Here is a 15,994-nt window from a genome sequence, read left to right on the forward strand (position 1 = left end):
TGGGGAGGGGCAGAGAGAGAGGGAGACACAGAATCCGAAGCAGGCTCCAGGCTCTGAGCTGTCAGCACAGAGCCTGACATGGGCCTGGAACTCACGAACTGCAAGATCATGACCTGAGCTGAAGTCTGACGCTCAACCGACTGAGCCACCCAAGTGCTCTGAACATTCTCTATTTTTAATTAACTGATAAATGAGGAAAGAGTGAAGGAAGAATACTATCCATTGTTCTGCCCTTCTCTTTACTTCTTTGTCATCATTTTCACTATAAATGGTTGGTTGGTACAGGGAAGTGACATAAGTAAGAAAGACTAGGAGATTTTGGTCTTTATTATTTCTTTCTTTTTTTTTTTTAAGTTTATTTGTTTTGATAGAGAGAAAGTGGGGGTGGGGGGCACAGGCAGATAGAGGGAGAGAGAAAGAATCCCAAGCAGGCTCTGTGCTGCCAGTGTGGAGCCTGATGTGGGGTTCAAACGCACAAACCATGAGATACATGACCTGAGCTGAAACCAAGGGTCAGATATTTAACCAACTGAGCCACCCAGGCACCTCCCCCCCCCCCCCCCCCCGGTCTTTCTTATTTCTTAGAATATGTTGCCGCCTTCTGCTTTCTAAGTTCTTGTTGAAACAGAAAGCATGGCTTCTTAGGGCTGGCGATACCCTGCTGACCCGGTTGTAGACCTAATATGCTTATGTTAGGAAATCTGTGCTCATGGAACATCATGACCACTACATGAAAATGGGCAGCAAGGGCACATATTGCACATATCTGCTGTGCTTACGCTTATATTTCATTGTCTCATTGGATTTACAAAATCAAGTTAAAGATAAAATGAAGAAGTTCAAGGTGCAATAGCTATTAAACCCTTTGTGGGGCTCTGTGGGACTGCACATGTTACACCCATGAAGCCGACTCTGTTCAGAGATAATGTGACTTGTTCAAAGTCACACAGGTGGGAAGTGTCCAAGCTAGGTTTAAACTTAGATGTTTGGCCAGTGTTCTTCTTTCCTTTTTCTGTATTCGATGTTGTTGTTATGATTATTTTATTATTTTATTTATTTATTTATTTATTTATTTATTTATTTTACAAATTCTTATTTTGAGGGCTGACTTTCAGTGGGTTGCTACAAGGGAGCTGCTCAGCTACATATAAAACCCTGGCCTAGAAGCAGGTTGTCTGTGAATGGTTTAGCACCAGGTTCCTCACGAATGTGTGTTGTGTGATGGGCAAGGGGGTGGCCTCTTTCCAACTGTACCCCAATTTTTTCTTTCAGTTATAGTTTGCTAATAAGTAGTAGTTTTCAAAACCTACCCTTTTTCCTTCTCTGTAAACCTCCAGATTGTGTAAGGCAAAAATAACAATAGTAAGATGAATGTTAAAGACATAGATGCAGATACAGCCTGCTCCTTCTGTTGGGTTAACCGACTGTTTTTCCAGCCCTGCTAATTCATTACTGAGAGGCTGACTGGACATTTGCATGCAGTCCACAGTCTTATAGAACTTTGATAGTTCATTCTGTCCTCAAGGAATTTACCACTGCTAGAAGGAGAGGAACCCCTTTACACCTGAGTCCAGCAGTACTGTAGCTAATTCCTGTCTCCAGACAAAGGCTCTAAGTAGAATTGTGATGAGTATTTCAAACTAGATACCTCTAAGAGTGAAACCAGGCACTGTTAACAGTTAAATTGGAATAACTGGCATTAACTGCAGTTGTCCTGAGCAAACTGAAACATATAATCACCCATCTCATAATGCATTATTCAGACACATGCTGAGCTGAGCCTAAGCATGACATTCCTGTGAGATTCTAGAAGACTTCCTTTATTTCTTTTTAACACCATCATTGTGCTAATCCACATTGAACCACATTGTTGAACCAGTTATGTTTGAGTCTTTTTGCTTGTCTAGAATATAAGGCTCTGAAGATTAGGAACCAAGGCTTACTCATCTTTGTATCTCCAGTGCTTTACAGATCCTGGCACATAACTGTAAAAGCTACCACCATAATCACCATCAGCTGCCATTTATAAAGCACATATTATGTGTCCCCCACTATGACAGGGACTCTGTCTATATTATTTTACTTAATCCTCACAAAAATCCTTCAAAATAACTATCATTTTGCCAATGTAGGCATTCAATCTTTGTGTTTAAATAATGGGAAATCTTGCAGACCTAATGTATAAAGCACTATAGCTCATTTTTGGAGAAACTGTACAAACTAAGATAGGAACTAGAAGATTAGAGATAGGCAAATGTCCAGGTTCTTAGAAGGAAAATGTGTGTGGATTATGAATGCTTACTTATATCATTGAGCTTGACATGAATTCTATTCAAAATTCAATGGGATTTTATTTATTTTGAGAAAGAGAGGAAGGGAAGAGGGCGGGGCAGAGAGAGGAGAGAGAGAATCCCAAGCTGACTCTGCCCTGTCAGCCCAGAGCCCAGTGTGGGGTTTGGACCCATGAACTATGAGACCATAACCTGAGCCGAAATCAAGAGGACACTCAACTGACTGAGCCACCCAGGCACCCTCAAATGGGATTGTTTTTTTAATGCCTTCATTCTTTTTTCAGAGTGTTAACATCACTTACTGGGTGCTTACATGGGTTCCCTAAGAATAGCTTATTGTTTGAGATTCTTAGATATCTTTCTGGGAATGATATAGACAGGTAGGCCTGACAAGCAGATTGTACATAGATTGTGAGCTGGATGGACAGCTTTACCAGAGAAATCGAGTTAATAGAATTGATGTCAGTGTCAAGGGAGTTAGCTGCATTCTTCAGGGCTCAGTCCTGGACTTTGTTCTTTTCAGCATTTTTATTAACTGAGCACATCAATGTGATGTTCAAATTTTCAAATAACCAAGCGACAAAGATTAGTTAAGACACTGCTTGACAGAACAATTCCTCAGATAATCTTAAACGCAAAAATTCCAACAAGTTGGACAAAAGTATAATTCTGAAATAAGTGCATCCAGACCTCAACTGCCCTAAATATAATAGCACAGAGGAAAATATCAGGGAATTTTAGATGTATGAGGGCTTGGTGTGAATTCGTGGTCTGCTGTGGCTGCCGAGAGGGTCCAGGCTGCACTTAAAGTCATTTCTCCCTTGTTTTCTGCATGACTGTGTCATGGAAAATAGAGGTAAATAAGTAGATGTTACAAGCCACTTGAAGAGGAAACTTTCTGATATAGCATTGTCTGAATATGGAGTATGCTGTATTACTGTATCCAGTGATTCCCTGATACTGGAAAACTTTCTTACAGAGACTGGCCATGTAAGATAAATGTTACAGTGGTGTTTTAGACATCACATAATGAACTGACCAAATGTCTTTTAAGTCCCCATCCTATTCTGAAAGTTATATAAATCTTTGGTATTTCTCCAGCTCAGTCAGATATTGTTTGGGATCGTGATGTCCCTAGACTATATAGAGAGCCATTTACCAGAAGATGTCCATATGATTCGGGAAGTAAAATGTACATTACAGTTCTAAATTGAACCCCAAAAATACAACTTAAGAAAGAGTATTAAATTCAGAAACAGAATATACGAAGTATTGATAAGTTTAATGTGAAAAAAATTTATAAGTACATTATAAAGAATGATAAGAAAAAAGGAAACTTTAACAAGATTCTGAGTAAGGACAACAAAATGAGACACTGGAAATAAACAGATTATGTACAAGATTATTTCCTGCACAAAAGAATTTTAAGCAGATTGTATATAATTTGGTTGTGATAGCATGCACATATAAACACATATGTAGTAATTATTACAATATCTCCTAGGAATTAAGACTGAGTGATTTTTATTAATGTATTGATTTTAGACAATTGAATGACTACTGGGTAAACAACAAAGATGATTCAATCTTTGCATTTTTTGCCAACTTTATAGTAGAATATATGATGATGTACAACCCAATAGCTTTCAAGTAACTTGTCATTCATAGATTTTTACTAGAAATTTAGTAAAAGTGAAATTCTACTATAAAGATTTCAACAGGCACCCAGATGAGAGTACTATTCTGAGAATTGTATGTTATTGAGTAACTTGTTAGAAAATCTATCTCAGATTTCAAGTTGTAATGAGGGAGTAGATTAATGTTAATCCTCCTGTCAGCACCAAAAGCATTGTCTTGGCTCTTGACACTTAGGCAGTAAAGACTTAGAGATTGGTGCCCTAAGTGAAAGTAGAGAGCAGTTTCATTAAAGCACAGTATGCTCTCTAAGGGAAAGCATGCAGGTCTGTGAGGTGGAACCGGCCCCTTGGTTGTTTTGGGGTTGGATATGTATTAAGTTTTTCTGGACTGGGAGGACCTGTGACTTATAGTGGGGTGGTGCTGAGTGCTCCTTAATTGACAGCTAAGATTATATAACCACTTTCTTACTACACATGCCCATTCTCATAATGTATCTAAAAAGCCCATAAGGGGGGAGTCTTAACCACAAAACACATGTATGTAAATGGATTTATCACTAGCTAAAGGTCAAGCTGGGGACACGTTTTTTCCTGAACTATGCATGTACTTTCTTAGGTACAGTTTTTCTAGGCTGTTATATCCTATTCTGTGGGGAACATGACCTGGTTTTCTTGACCATAAAGGCGTTTCTCGGGGGGTTTCTTCTGCTCATTATCTGGCTTCTACCCAACACTCCTAAAACAATGCTCTGATCGTGGCATAGCCAACACACCCCTATGCTTACAATGGTAGTGATCAAATTTTCTTTCTCACTACAGTTCATATGCATAACACATTTCCCTAGGAGTAATTGCTTTGGCTACCGTCTTTGAAAATTGGTGGCCTATCTAATTACTAGAGCTAGTTGGTTGTTCGGTTGTTCGGGTTCTTCCACACTGTAGCTCTAGTTTATTTTTTCAAATTTATCTTTTATTGTTTCTGTACACTTAGACCTATAAGTTAGTCTGGTATGTCCACTGTCTTTCTTGCTCTCCCATACTCAGTTTTCTTCACATGGTGCCTTTAAAACTAATTCCTACCTATTGGACTCCTTCCCATCTTTCCTACAGACTTCAGAGTAAATACTACTTCCTTTTTAAAGTGCTAATCATCCCATGACCACCATCATGAGCATAAGACGCATCTTACACCTTTCATATGCTCTTTATACCCTACCTTGTGTTGAAGTTATTTGTGTACTTGCCTTGTTCCTTCTATTAGATTGTGGTTCCTTTCTTTGTAGCTTCTCTTTGTGTCATTGGAAAAATAGTATCCATGTACAATAAGCATTGGGTAATTTTGAATCTAATTTGTGATACATAGAAATTATTAAGGAAAAGGCATCATGGTATGGGAGAAGGAGCCCTATCACGATTTTAGCCCCTGCCACTCTGGTGACTATGGAGTCTTTGGACAAATCATATCACTTTAATATCCTTAACTTTAAAATGAGAGAGTTGAACATACTATATTTTATGTCCCTTCTGCTTGTATGATTTTATAAATGTAAAGGGAAACTGATTATAGATAAACTAGTTAAGGCATAATTTGAGTTGTAGTTAGTTTTAAAGAAAAGTTTTTAATTACTTATAGAACCTAGAGAATTGTATAGCTTCCGTATTCTTATAATATGTATTAATGCTATTATCTACATTAATAGATAAATTATTGGTCGCTAAAGCATAGTAAATCACTTTCTAGGAGCTCAGCTGTTATTTCTGTTATTTAACAAGGTGGTAAGTGTAGGAGTTGGAAATTAAGTCTTTTTTTAATGCATTTATAACCTGTGGAGTAGTGTTATAAGTTATAAAAAAAATAGGCTGGTGAAGCTTCTGCTAATAAAGGTTTTGATCATGAATGAGACATCTGCTTAATATGAGTCTAAGGAACTTATAAAATTTCTTTATCTAAGTAGATCAGTATTCTTGCTTGTTAGAAAATTTTGTTTAATAAATTTTAAGTTGCCTAATTTTATTCATTGACAGTTGACTGCATTTCTCACTTATTAAAAGGCAAATTCCATATGTGATGTTTTTAGTAGCAGGAGAATTTACAGTGGATTGATTCTGTACATACTGATTGATATGTCTAAGGTAAATGTGAAATAATCAAAGCAGTGACAGTTACATGAAGGAAAAGGGGGTTGGCAAGGTCTTGATTTACTATTATCACCCTTTATTATATCCTTGCCCCCAAATCCTAACAAGATAATAGCATTATTATTCTTTTTTTTTTTTTAAATGCTTATTTACTTTGAAAAAGAAAAAAAGAGAATCCCAAGCAGGCTTTGTGCTATCAGTGCAGAGTCTGAGGCAGGACTCGATCTCATGAGCCTAGAAATAATGACCTGAGCCAAAATCAAAAGTTGGATGCTTTAACCAACTGAGCTACCCAGGTGCCCCAATAGCATTTTTATTCTTAAATCTTCTAAAATTTGGCTTCAGGAAATTACATGCTTTATATGATAGCTACATTTCAAATATTTTAATAATATCATCTTGTTATTCTTTGCAAAGTACAACAGAATTGGTATGCTGTAGAACAAAAGGACAAATTAATAATTTGTGTATTAATATTTTTGTTTAAGATTTATTTATTATCTTTGTTACCTGAAAATACTTGATAAATAGTACTTAGTGTTAAATGTAAGTTTAGTATAAATAGTGTTATAATGTAAAGCTGGTAGAAATCAGATACATTCTTAAAGATTTTTTTCATTTTAGAACAGATTGTCAGGAAGGCATAATCATTTATACACCTGTTTGTTAACCAAAATGTTTAACTGGAATACATTTTGGGAATCCACTTATAGTTCTTCTTTAACATTAGTCTGGTGAGATAGATAGATATACATATGTATGTATATACATATAAATTCTTTTATATAAAGAGAGTGAAAAATAGGTTTGCTGTAGAAACTAAGTAGACTTCAGAGTGGCAATGAAGTTGGTGTTTTTTAGGATAAACACAGGGTGCTTTTGCTTCTTTCTTGATAAATCCTGGCTATCTAAAAGCCATCACATTGCCTTGTTAATGTGGATGTTGTAATGAGGGAGAAGGAAAAAACTATTCCTAACTTCCTATCTTACTTCTTGAGATTTGTTCTTGATAATTTTAAATGTTTCATTTTTGAAATGCTAGATTATGCTTTATGGTGAAGAAAGGAGATTTATTATTTTGACACTCTCTTCCTAGTTCAGTGTCTGAGGCCTTCCGTAATCTTCCTCTAAAGTAAAAAACTGAGTGTCTTGTCAGCTTTTAGAATGTGTGTCAAGGAGCCGTAGCAGTGGACATGATATTAAATCATGGCTATAAGTAGAGCCTCCTTGAAACAGGCTTTGCCTCTCAATTTATTGGTGATGTTATTGGGCTTAAATATACATTATCATGGAATAAAATGCAAGACCTAGGTATTTTTAGTTTGTGTTTTTTAAAAGATTGAGTCTTTTAGAGGACTGTATAATTTAGAAGATTTTTTAGAGGTTTTTTTTTAAACCCTTTTAATAGCACTATATAAGCAAAAATGTTTTTGTCCTTCAAGTCTGTATTTCTTAGATATTATAATTCATCCAAGGAAAATGAATACTTTATTTCTGTCATTTTACACAAAGATCTATAAACATAATTATAAGTATAAATGAGAATTAATTTTCAGTTATTTTCAGAAAGTCACTCAGAGACATTGAATATAAAATTAATATCTTTTATGGATATGTAGCTCTGAAAGATTAAATATTATCCTGGCTGTGGGTGCCTGGGTGGCTCAGTTGGTTAAGCATCTGACTTCGGTTCAACTCGTGATCTCGCAGTTTGTGAATTCAAGCCCCACGTCAAGCTCTGTGCTGACAGCTCAGAGCCTGGAGCCTACTTCTGATTCTGTGGCTCCCTATCTCTCTGCTTCTCCCCTGTCCGTGCTCTGTCTCTCTCTCAAAAATAAACAAACATTAAAAAAAAATTAAATATTATCCTGGCTATAATTTCAAGATTTCTTTTTTTTTTAAATTTTTTTTTTTAACTATTTATTTTTGAGACAGAGAGAGACAGAACATGAACGGGGGAGGGTCAGAGAGAGGGAGACACAGAATCTGAAACAGGCTCCAGGCTCTGAGCTGTCAGCACAGAGCCCGACGCGGGGCTCGAACTCACGGACCACGAGATCATGACCTGAGCCGAAGTTGGCTGCTTAACCGACTGAGCCACCCAGGCGCCCCACAAGATTTCTTATCTATGGATATTGATACTTTGGTGTACCCTTGAATTTTCTCTTAATAGGTTTCAAAATTTTAAAAATTAGGTTAATTTCTTTTTTGTTGCTGTTGTTTATTTATTTGAGAGTGAGAGAGAAAGAGAGAGCACAGCAGGGAAGGGCAGAGAGAGGGAGAGAGAGAATCCCAAGCAGGCTCCTCGCCATCCGTGTGGAGCCTGATGTGGGGCTTGAACCCATGAACCATGAGATCATGACCTGAGCCAAAGTCAGATGCTTAACCAACTGAACCACCCAGGCACCCCCCACCTTTTTTTAAGTTTAGAAATGAGGTTAATTTCTTAAGTTTACATTTATGAACAGAGTATCATCTGCATTCAATCTTTGTAGGCCTCACTAATCTATATAAGGCAGTACTTGGATTACTATGAAGATATAAAAGAGTGATCTCAAATTATCTCTGCCACATATCAGTGTTTCATGATACTGCTTCAGCATAATTTTAAGATGAAGAAATACCAGATAGTTTTTTTTAATTAAAAAAAAAATTTTTTTATGTTTATTTTTGACAGAGAGAGAGAGACAGATCATGATTTGGGTAGGGGCAGAGAGAAAGGGAGACACAGAATTGAAAGCAGGCTCCAGGCTCCAAGCTGTCAGCACAGAGCCCAACACGGGGCTCGAACTCATGGACCGCGAGATCATGACCTGAGCAGAAGTTGGATGCTCAACCAACTGAGCCACGCAGGCACCCCTAATTTTTTTTTTTTAACATTCATTTATTTTTTGAGAGACAGAGACAGAGCGTGGGCAGGGGAGGGGCAGAGAGAGAGGGAGATACAGAATCCAAAGCAGGCTCCAGGCTCTGAGCTGTCAGCACAGAGCCCAATGCAAGGCTCAAACTCACAAACCATGAGATTATGACTTGAGTCAAAGTTGGACGGTTAACTGACTGAGCCACCCAGGTGCCCTATACAAGATAGTTTTTAAAGTGATCGACCCTTTTGCCTTTTTAACTTGTGGGACAACCTATGAGGTGCCAACTGTAAGAGTTGTTGAAATCCATCTGGAGTAACCACTTCTATTTGGAGTAGTTGGTAAGGTTTAGGGCGTAGACATTCCTTACTCATATAGGTTGACCCGCTGTAGGAGCAAAGGAGCAGACGATATTTAGAGCAGTGTTTCTCAGCTCGTGATTCTGGTAAGAAATACGTGTTACATTATGGTCTGGGCTGCGTATGTTCACATGTGTGCACAAATGTACAAAATAATTCATGAATACTTTACTGTGTACAGTGCGCTCTTGTTTCCTGTTTCACCTTTTTAAATGCCAAAAAACCCTTCTAGTTGTTATCCATAAATTTGGTGTCAAAACCCAATAGTGGGCCATGTCTGCAGTTTAATAATCTGTATTTAGGATATGCCCCTTATTCTTACCTTTATGTTTCTCTTTACCCTGCACAACTCTACACATATTCAGTATTATATAGTTTTCTGTGGAGATGGGTCGACAAACACCCATTTAAATTATGATGCAATTGCAATCAGAAGACGAAAATTCTTGGGACACATATAGATGTGTGACATCTGGAAGGAAAAGATATTTTCCAAACTTTTTTCAGTAGTTCTGAGGATGGGAGTCAGGATTACCAGAGGATCTCTTTTTTGTTTGATTTGGCTTTTCCCTGCTTTCTAAACAATGAGTAATTGCATACTCAGCAATTTTTGTTATTTTTTAAAAAACTTTTTAAAAAACATTTGTTTATTTTTGAGAGAGAGTAAGAAGCAGGGGAGGGGCAGAGAGAGAGGGAGACAGAGGATCTGAAGTGGGCTCTGCCCTGCAGCCAAGAGCCAAATGTGGGGCTTGAACTCACAAAACTGTGAGATCATGACCTGAGCTGAAGTCAGATGCTTAACCTACTGAACTACCCAGGCACCCCATACTCAGCAATATTTTAAAAGGTAGTTCTAATTTGGTGGGAAAATAACTCATAAACCAAAAAAGAAGTCATTTTGGCCTGAAAAAAAATGCCACATTATTAGAATGTAGAAAGTAAATAGGAAGGAATCCCTCACAGGTTTATTCCATGCTTCTTTGCAGGGAAGAAGTTTCAGGGAAATATATCAAAGAAACAATTGTAAATTGAGGGACAAAAAATAAGCTTTAGTTAGTACTCTTTCCCTATTTGGCATGTAATATCTGAACCTCAATTAATCTGCAAAGTGAATGAGTTTGGCTAGATTATTTATTTTCAACTTTAAGGCTTTCTGATTTTAAGTTAAATCAGGAATTAGATTTTTATGTACCTGCTAAGCATAAGACATGTATATCTCAACATCTAGAGTATTCCAGGCAGAGGGGTATGAGTGAAGATCAATGAAGACCTACATGAGGAAGCTGCTAGAACCTACTCAGGAGTATTTGAAGTTTGAGTGCTTTCTGGCCACTTAATCCTCAGGTTTTCTTGAAGTGTTGAGTGCTTATACGTTCAATGCAAGTTGTCCAGGAAGAAAAAAAGGGAAGGAAGGAAGTTCTAGCAGTTTAAGTATTTAGTTGGAAGGAGTTGCCTCCTTGGTTACTATAAACTATGCTTTCTTTCAAATTACTTTGCTATATACAAGGTAAGTCTTACCAATATTGGAAGGGAAAAATAAAAAGAATGTGAAATGGATTATGTTAAACCTCTGAGAATTATGTATTATTACAGGCTGATAATTCTGTGTTTGAGAAGCTTATTAAAGCATTGATACTTGGGATGGTAGGTTACTTAAGTATATAATATAATAAATAATTCTGAAGAGACAGTAGTGACTAAAAACAAGTTAAGTGTAGATATATGTTCTTAGAAATTATATATCTGTCTAGCTAACAAAAATGCACTCATGGAACAAGTTATGAATTCTTTAGGTAGTTGCAGAAGAAATGATTTTATGGGGATAGTTTGAGAAATAAATGTGAGTGAATGAATAAATGTTTTACTTTCTTGGTTTAAGAGAGGTAGGCTATATATTTAATGGAATATTATTCAGCCAAAAAATAGAATGAAATCTTGCCATTTGTGATAATTTGGATGAACCTTGAGGGCATTATGCTATGTGTAATATATAAGTCAGAGAAAAACACCTGTCATGTAATCTCACTTATATGTAGAATCTAAAAAAAAAAAACAAACAAACAAGATCCTGGATCAGATCTTGGAACAGATCATGTAACAGATGGGTAGTTGCCAGAGGCAGGGGTGGGGGTGGAAGGTGGACAGAATGGGTGAAGAGGGTTAAAAGGTACAAACTTCCACTTATAAAATAAATAATTCCTATGGGTGTAATGTACAGAATGGTAACTATAGTTAATAATACCGTATTATTTATTTGAAAGTCGCCAAGAGAGTAGGTCTTAAAAGTTTTCATCTTAGGAAAGAAAATTCTGTAACTGTATATGGTGTTGGATGTTAACTACATTTACTATGGTGATCATTTCATAATGTATACAAATATGGAATCATTTTATGTTGTGCACCTGAAACTAATACAATGTTATATGCCAATTATATCGACATTTAAAAAAAGTGGAAAAAGCGGCTTTTGAGTTGAGAATGTAGTAGATATATGTCTGTCCTATACAACATTTCTGTGTAAATGAGAAAGATAAAGCTCAGAATGTGTAACTGATTTCGGCTTCTGAGAACTGGAAGAACATTGCATTTAAAATGTAGCTGATAGTGTAGAGTCAGGAGAAAATATATCAGGTAGTATTTCATCAGGCTTTTGTTGGTACCGAGGTTTCTCACATGTCGGCACTGTGAAGGAGGGGAATAACAGTGTGCTCATGAAGATTCTGAGGCCTGTCCAGCATCTGCTAATAGAGTGCATTAACAGTAGCTAGCAAATGATAGGAAACGCAATTCTTTTTCAAAAAGGTGTAATTTTGGGGCACCTGGGTGGCTCAGTTAAGCATCCGACTTTGGCTCAGGTCATGATCTCGCAGTCCGTGAGTTCAAACCCCATGTGGGACTCTGTGCTGACAGCTCTGAGCCTGGAGCCTGCTTTGAATTCTGTGTCTCCGTGCCTCTCTCTCTCTCTCTCTCTCTCTCGCTCTCTCGCTCTCTCGCTCTCTCGCTCTCTCTCACTCTCCCTCTCTCTCTCTCTGCCCCGCTCGCGCTTTGTGTGTGTCTCTCTCTCGCAAAAATGAACATTAAAAAAAAAATTGTTTTTAAAGTGTAATTTCATACAAAGGATTTGAACGATTAAGAATAATTACATTAAGATTGAAAGTGTAGGGGCGCCTGGGTGGCGCAGTCGGTTAAGCGTCCGACTTCAGCCAGGTCACGATCTCGCGGTCCGTGAGTTCGAGCCCCAAGTCGGGCTCTGGGCTGATGGCTCAGAGCCTGGAGCCTGTTTCCGATTCTGTGTCTCCCTCTCTCTCTGCCCCTTGCCCGTTCATGCTCTGTCTCTCTCTGTCCCAAAAATAAATAAACGTTGAAAAAAAAATTAAAAAAAAAAAAAAAGATTGAAAGTGTATATTTACTATTTGGGATCCTAATATGTAAGGTTTGTCATTTCAGGCTCAGTGATCATGCTTACTTTTTTTATGCAATAAGAAATTCTCTGGGCTTCATTACTCTGTGCTTCATATACTTCATTACACAATATCAAAAATATGCATGATTAATTGGGGCTTAAAAGACTTGTTCAACTTATTTAAGAAAAATTCGTAAATCTGATTATTTGTTTTAAAGCTGCAGAAGAAAGAAGATCAGCAGTTGGAGCCTAAAAAAAGTACCAGCCCTAAAAAAACTGCAGAGCCCACTGTTGATCTTTTAGGACTTGGTAAGTAGTAAAAGATACAAACCACCTTAAGAGTTAAAAAATAATTGAGGTCTTTACTTGAAATGAATATAATAGCTTTATCATTAGTGTGCCAAAATATACCTGTTAACTGAATTTGAAAATGGTATGATCAGTGTATTCAGTTCCCACAAAAAGGGAAGTCTTTAATAAGAGCTAGTATCTGTCAGCACTGTCTCGGCTGAAATACAAGTAATGAGTTCCTTGGGGAAGGAAGAGATATCAAAGAAATCTTCAAAGGCTTAGTATACTGACATTTCAACATTTAAAATAAAGAGTAAGGATTCTTTTTCTCCTCTCTCCCTCTCACCCCCACTTCTCTTTATTTAGTTTTGCTGGGGGATTCCCTTAGCATAATAATTATGGGGTAGCCTTATTATAATATATGCGGGTTTAAAATAAAATTTAATTTTGGTTAACTGAAGTGATGCTCTTTATACCTAGATCTAGTGGGTGCATTCATTTCATATATTTGATGACAATAAGAAGTGCTCATTTTAATTGAATGTCGTATTTATTCTTATGACTGACAGATACATGTTGTCTGCCTGGTAAGCAAACAGGCTTCCCTTCAAGGAATGCTAACATTGTACTTATCTACAAATACTGTCAGCTCTTTTGATATCTTTCTTCTCTTCCTACAAAAATAGCTTTAAATAAATGGTTATTTTTAGTAATATCTGAGCCTTCAGCAGTAATTAATGTAAAAGATTTTTTTTTTAGTTTGGAGAAAGATTAACAACAAAAAAAGAAGGATACTTAGTTGAACTTCATTCACTACTTTTCTAAAACTTGAGCTTTGTTCTTAGTAAATTGTTTTCTCTTTTAAAAATTACAATTGAATGTTTTATTCATTTCTTAGGAAACTGGTATAGTGTGCAAATAAATATATCCCAATAGGTAAAAATTTTCTGTGATGGTAAAAGTAAGTAGTATGTATAACTGTAATTTTAAAAATAGGGCTTCAGTCCAGGGGCTCTGAAATAATTATGTTGAATTCTAGTCTGTATAATTTATGTATTTTATTTTCTTTTCTGTAAATGAGAGAAAAGAAAAAAAGACTTAATACCAAGGTAAGAAAATATCTGACTAAAACTATATGCATCTTTGTCTTCATTGTAGAATTTCCTTTCCAGTCTAAGTGTCTGGTTTATAACTTAGAAATGTAAAATATAAGCTAGACCCGACCCTTATCCTACAGATTCATTCATTGATTGACCAAATATTTATTAAGTGTCTCCTGTGTTTCCAGGCACCATTGTAAGCACTAGGGAGGTAGCTATGAAAGAAAACTGATAAAAGTACTAGACCTTTTGGAGCATTCATTCTGTTTGGGGGAACAGGGAATAACAGTTAAGTAAAGTATATTATGGGTCTTCTGTGGTAAGTTGTATAGATAAAGCAACAATGAGCAGTTGTAATTCTAAATAGGGTGGCCAGGGCATGGAGGGTGCTGAGTCTTACTGGAGCAAAGACCTGAAGGAGTTGTGGATGTCTGGATGTGTGGGGCAGGAACATTCCAGCAGGAGAGAAGAGCATGTGCAGAGGCTCTGCAGTAGTGGCTTACTTATCATGTGCAGGGAGCAGCAAGGGTGACTGTATAGCCAGAGTGGAATAGTGACAGGGGAAAGAAATGTGTGGGGTAGGTTGTAACAAGACTGTGGCTTTTACTCCGAGTGTCCTGGAAATATATTGGAGACATTTCAGCAAAAATGTACATACATTGACCTAAGATTTTAAGAATTATCGTAACTACCATGTTAAGAATAAATTAAAAAAAAAAAAAAAAAAGAATACATTGTAGCAGGGCAAGGCTGGAAGCAGGGAAACCAGTAAGAAACTGTTAGAATAATACACGTGAGAGATGACAGTGGCTTAGAGTAGGTGGTGGCATCGGAAGTTAAAATGTTATGGAACCAGGCTGGTACGCTGGCGGAAAAACCAAGCAGGACTTGGAGATCTTGGTGGATCGGAGATTTATTTAACACCGGCGGGCTCAGAGGAGACTGTTTCTCCAAAGATCTGAGCGCCGAATGCAAGTGGGGAGGGTAATTTTTAGTAGTCAGCTTCCATATCTGTGGGGGTTTTCACGCACACAGCAAACAAAGGAAAAAGAATCCTGAGGAGGGGTCTCTAAGCTAGAGACCAGAGCTTGTTTTAGCTTCAACCGCCATTTTTGGTGCAGTATTTATTCACTTCTCCAACATTCCCCCCTTTGATGCCTTTAAAAAAAAAAAAAAAAAAAAAAACTTTTAGCAGGCATCACCTTTTAGTTTTACAGGTTGGTACCCTTGGAAGGCTAAGATATGTGCAGTAGTTTGGTGAGCAACAGTGTTTTTAATAAAACATACCATGGCATTCAGTATACAGGGGCCAATGGATACAAGTAAAATTATGTAGAGGAGGGGCCCCACCAGGGTAGGAAGCCAGAATGCCCAATCTGTGAGATCCCATCCTTTCTATTGATTGATACTTTCCTGTTGTGTACATTGAATTCTTTCCTTCAGTTCCTTAACCTTAGTTGTAACTATTTCCTTCTTTTTCTGAAGTGAGGAGGTTGAGGGCTTGCCTATTTTGGAGGGTCACTGCCGCCAGAGAGTTTATTTGGTTTTGTAAGGTTACCAGAGAATCTGCTACCTGTTCCATGTCTTCATTTAGCTCTTGAGATAGTCTGTGGAATAGTCCTATGGATGAACCTATGCCCCCTATTCCGGTTCCTATTCCTGTCGCAATTCCTGCTCCTATCAGAATGGGTAGCAGAACTGCCCGTTTAGCCCAGGACTTGGGGCTAAAGGCTATTAGGAGCTGATCTTCAGTGTATACGGATATCTATGGGGTTAGGAAGATGGAATAACATATCTGAGTCCAGTTGGCCTCTAAGCATCGGTAGGCTGAGTTAGAACACAGATAGAATACCCCAGGGGTTGAACATAGGGTTGTATTCCTCGTTAAGGTTATATTTCTTTCGCATAGAGAG

General features: G+C 37.4%; 1 protein-coding gene across 3 annotated transcripts in view; it reads left to right on the top strand.

Moving 5' to 3' along the window:
- SMAP1 (small ArfGAP 1) overlaps positions 1-15,994 on the top strand; it is a 202,943-nt gene that overhangs the window by 157,478 nt on the left and 29,471 nt on the right. For all 3 annotated transcript variants that reach the window (XM_043591751.1, XM_043591749.1, XM_043591750.1), the window contains exon 7: positions 12,909-12,999. In XM_043591751.1, coding sequence (XP_043447686.1) covers positions 12,909-12,999 — 91 coding nt within the window. The remainder of the gene's footprint in view (positions 1-12,908; positions 13,000-15,994) is intronic.

Source organism: Prionailurus bengalensis, chromosome B2 (genome assembly GCF_016509475.1).
Source record: "Prionailurus bengalensis isolate Pbe53 chromosome B2, Fcat_Pben_1.1_paternal_pri, whole genome shotgun sequence".
Lineage (NCBI taxonomy): Eukaryota > Metazoa > Chordata > Mammalia > Carnivora > Felidae > Prionailurus > Prionailurus bengalensis.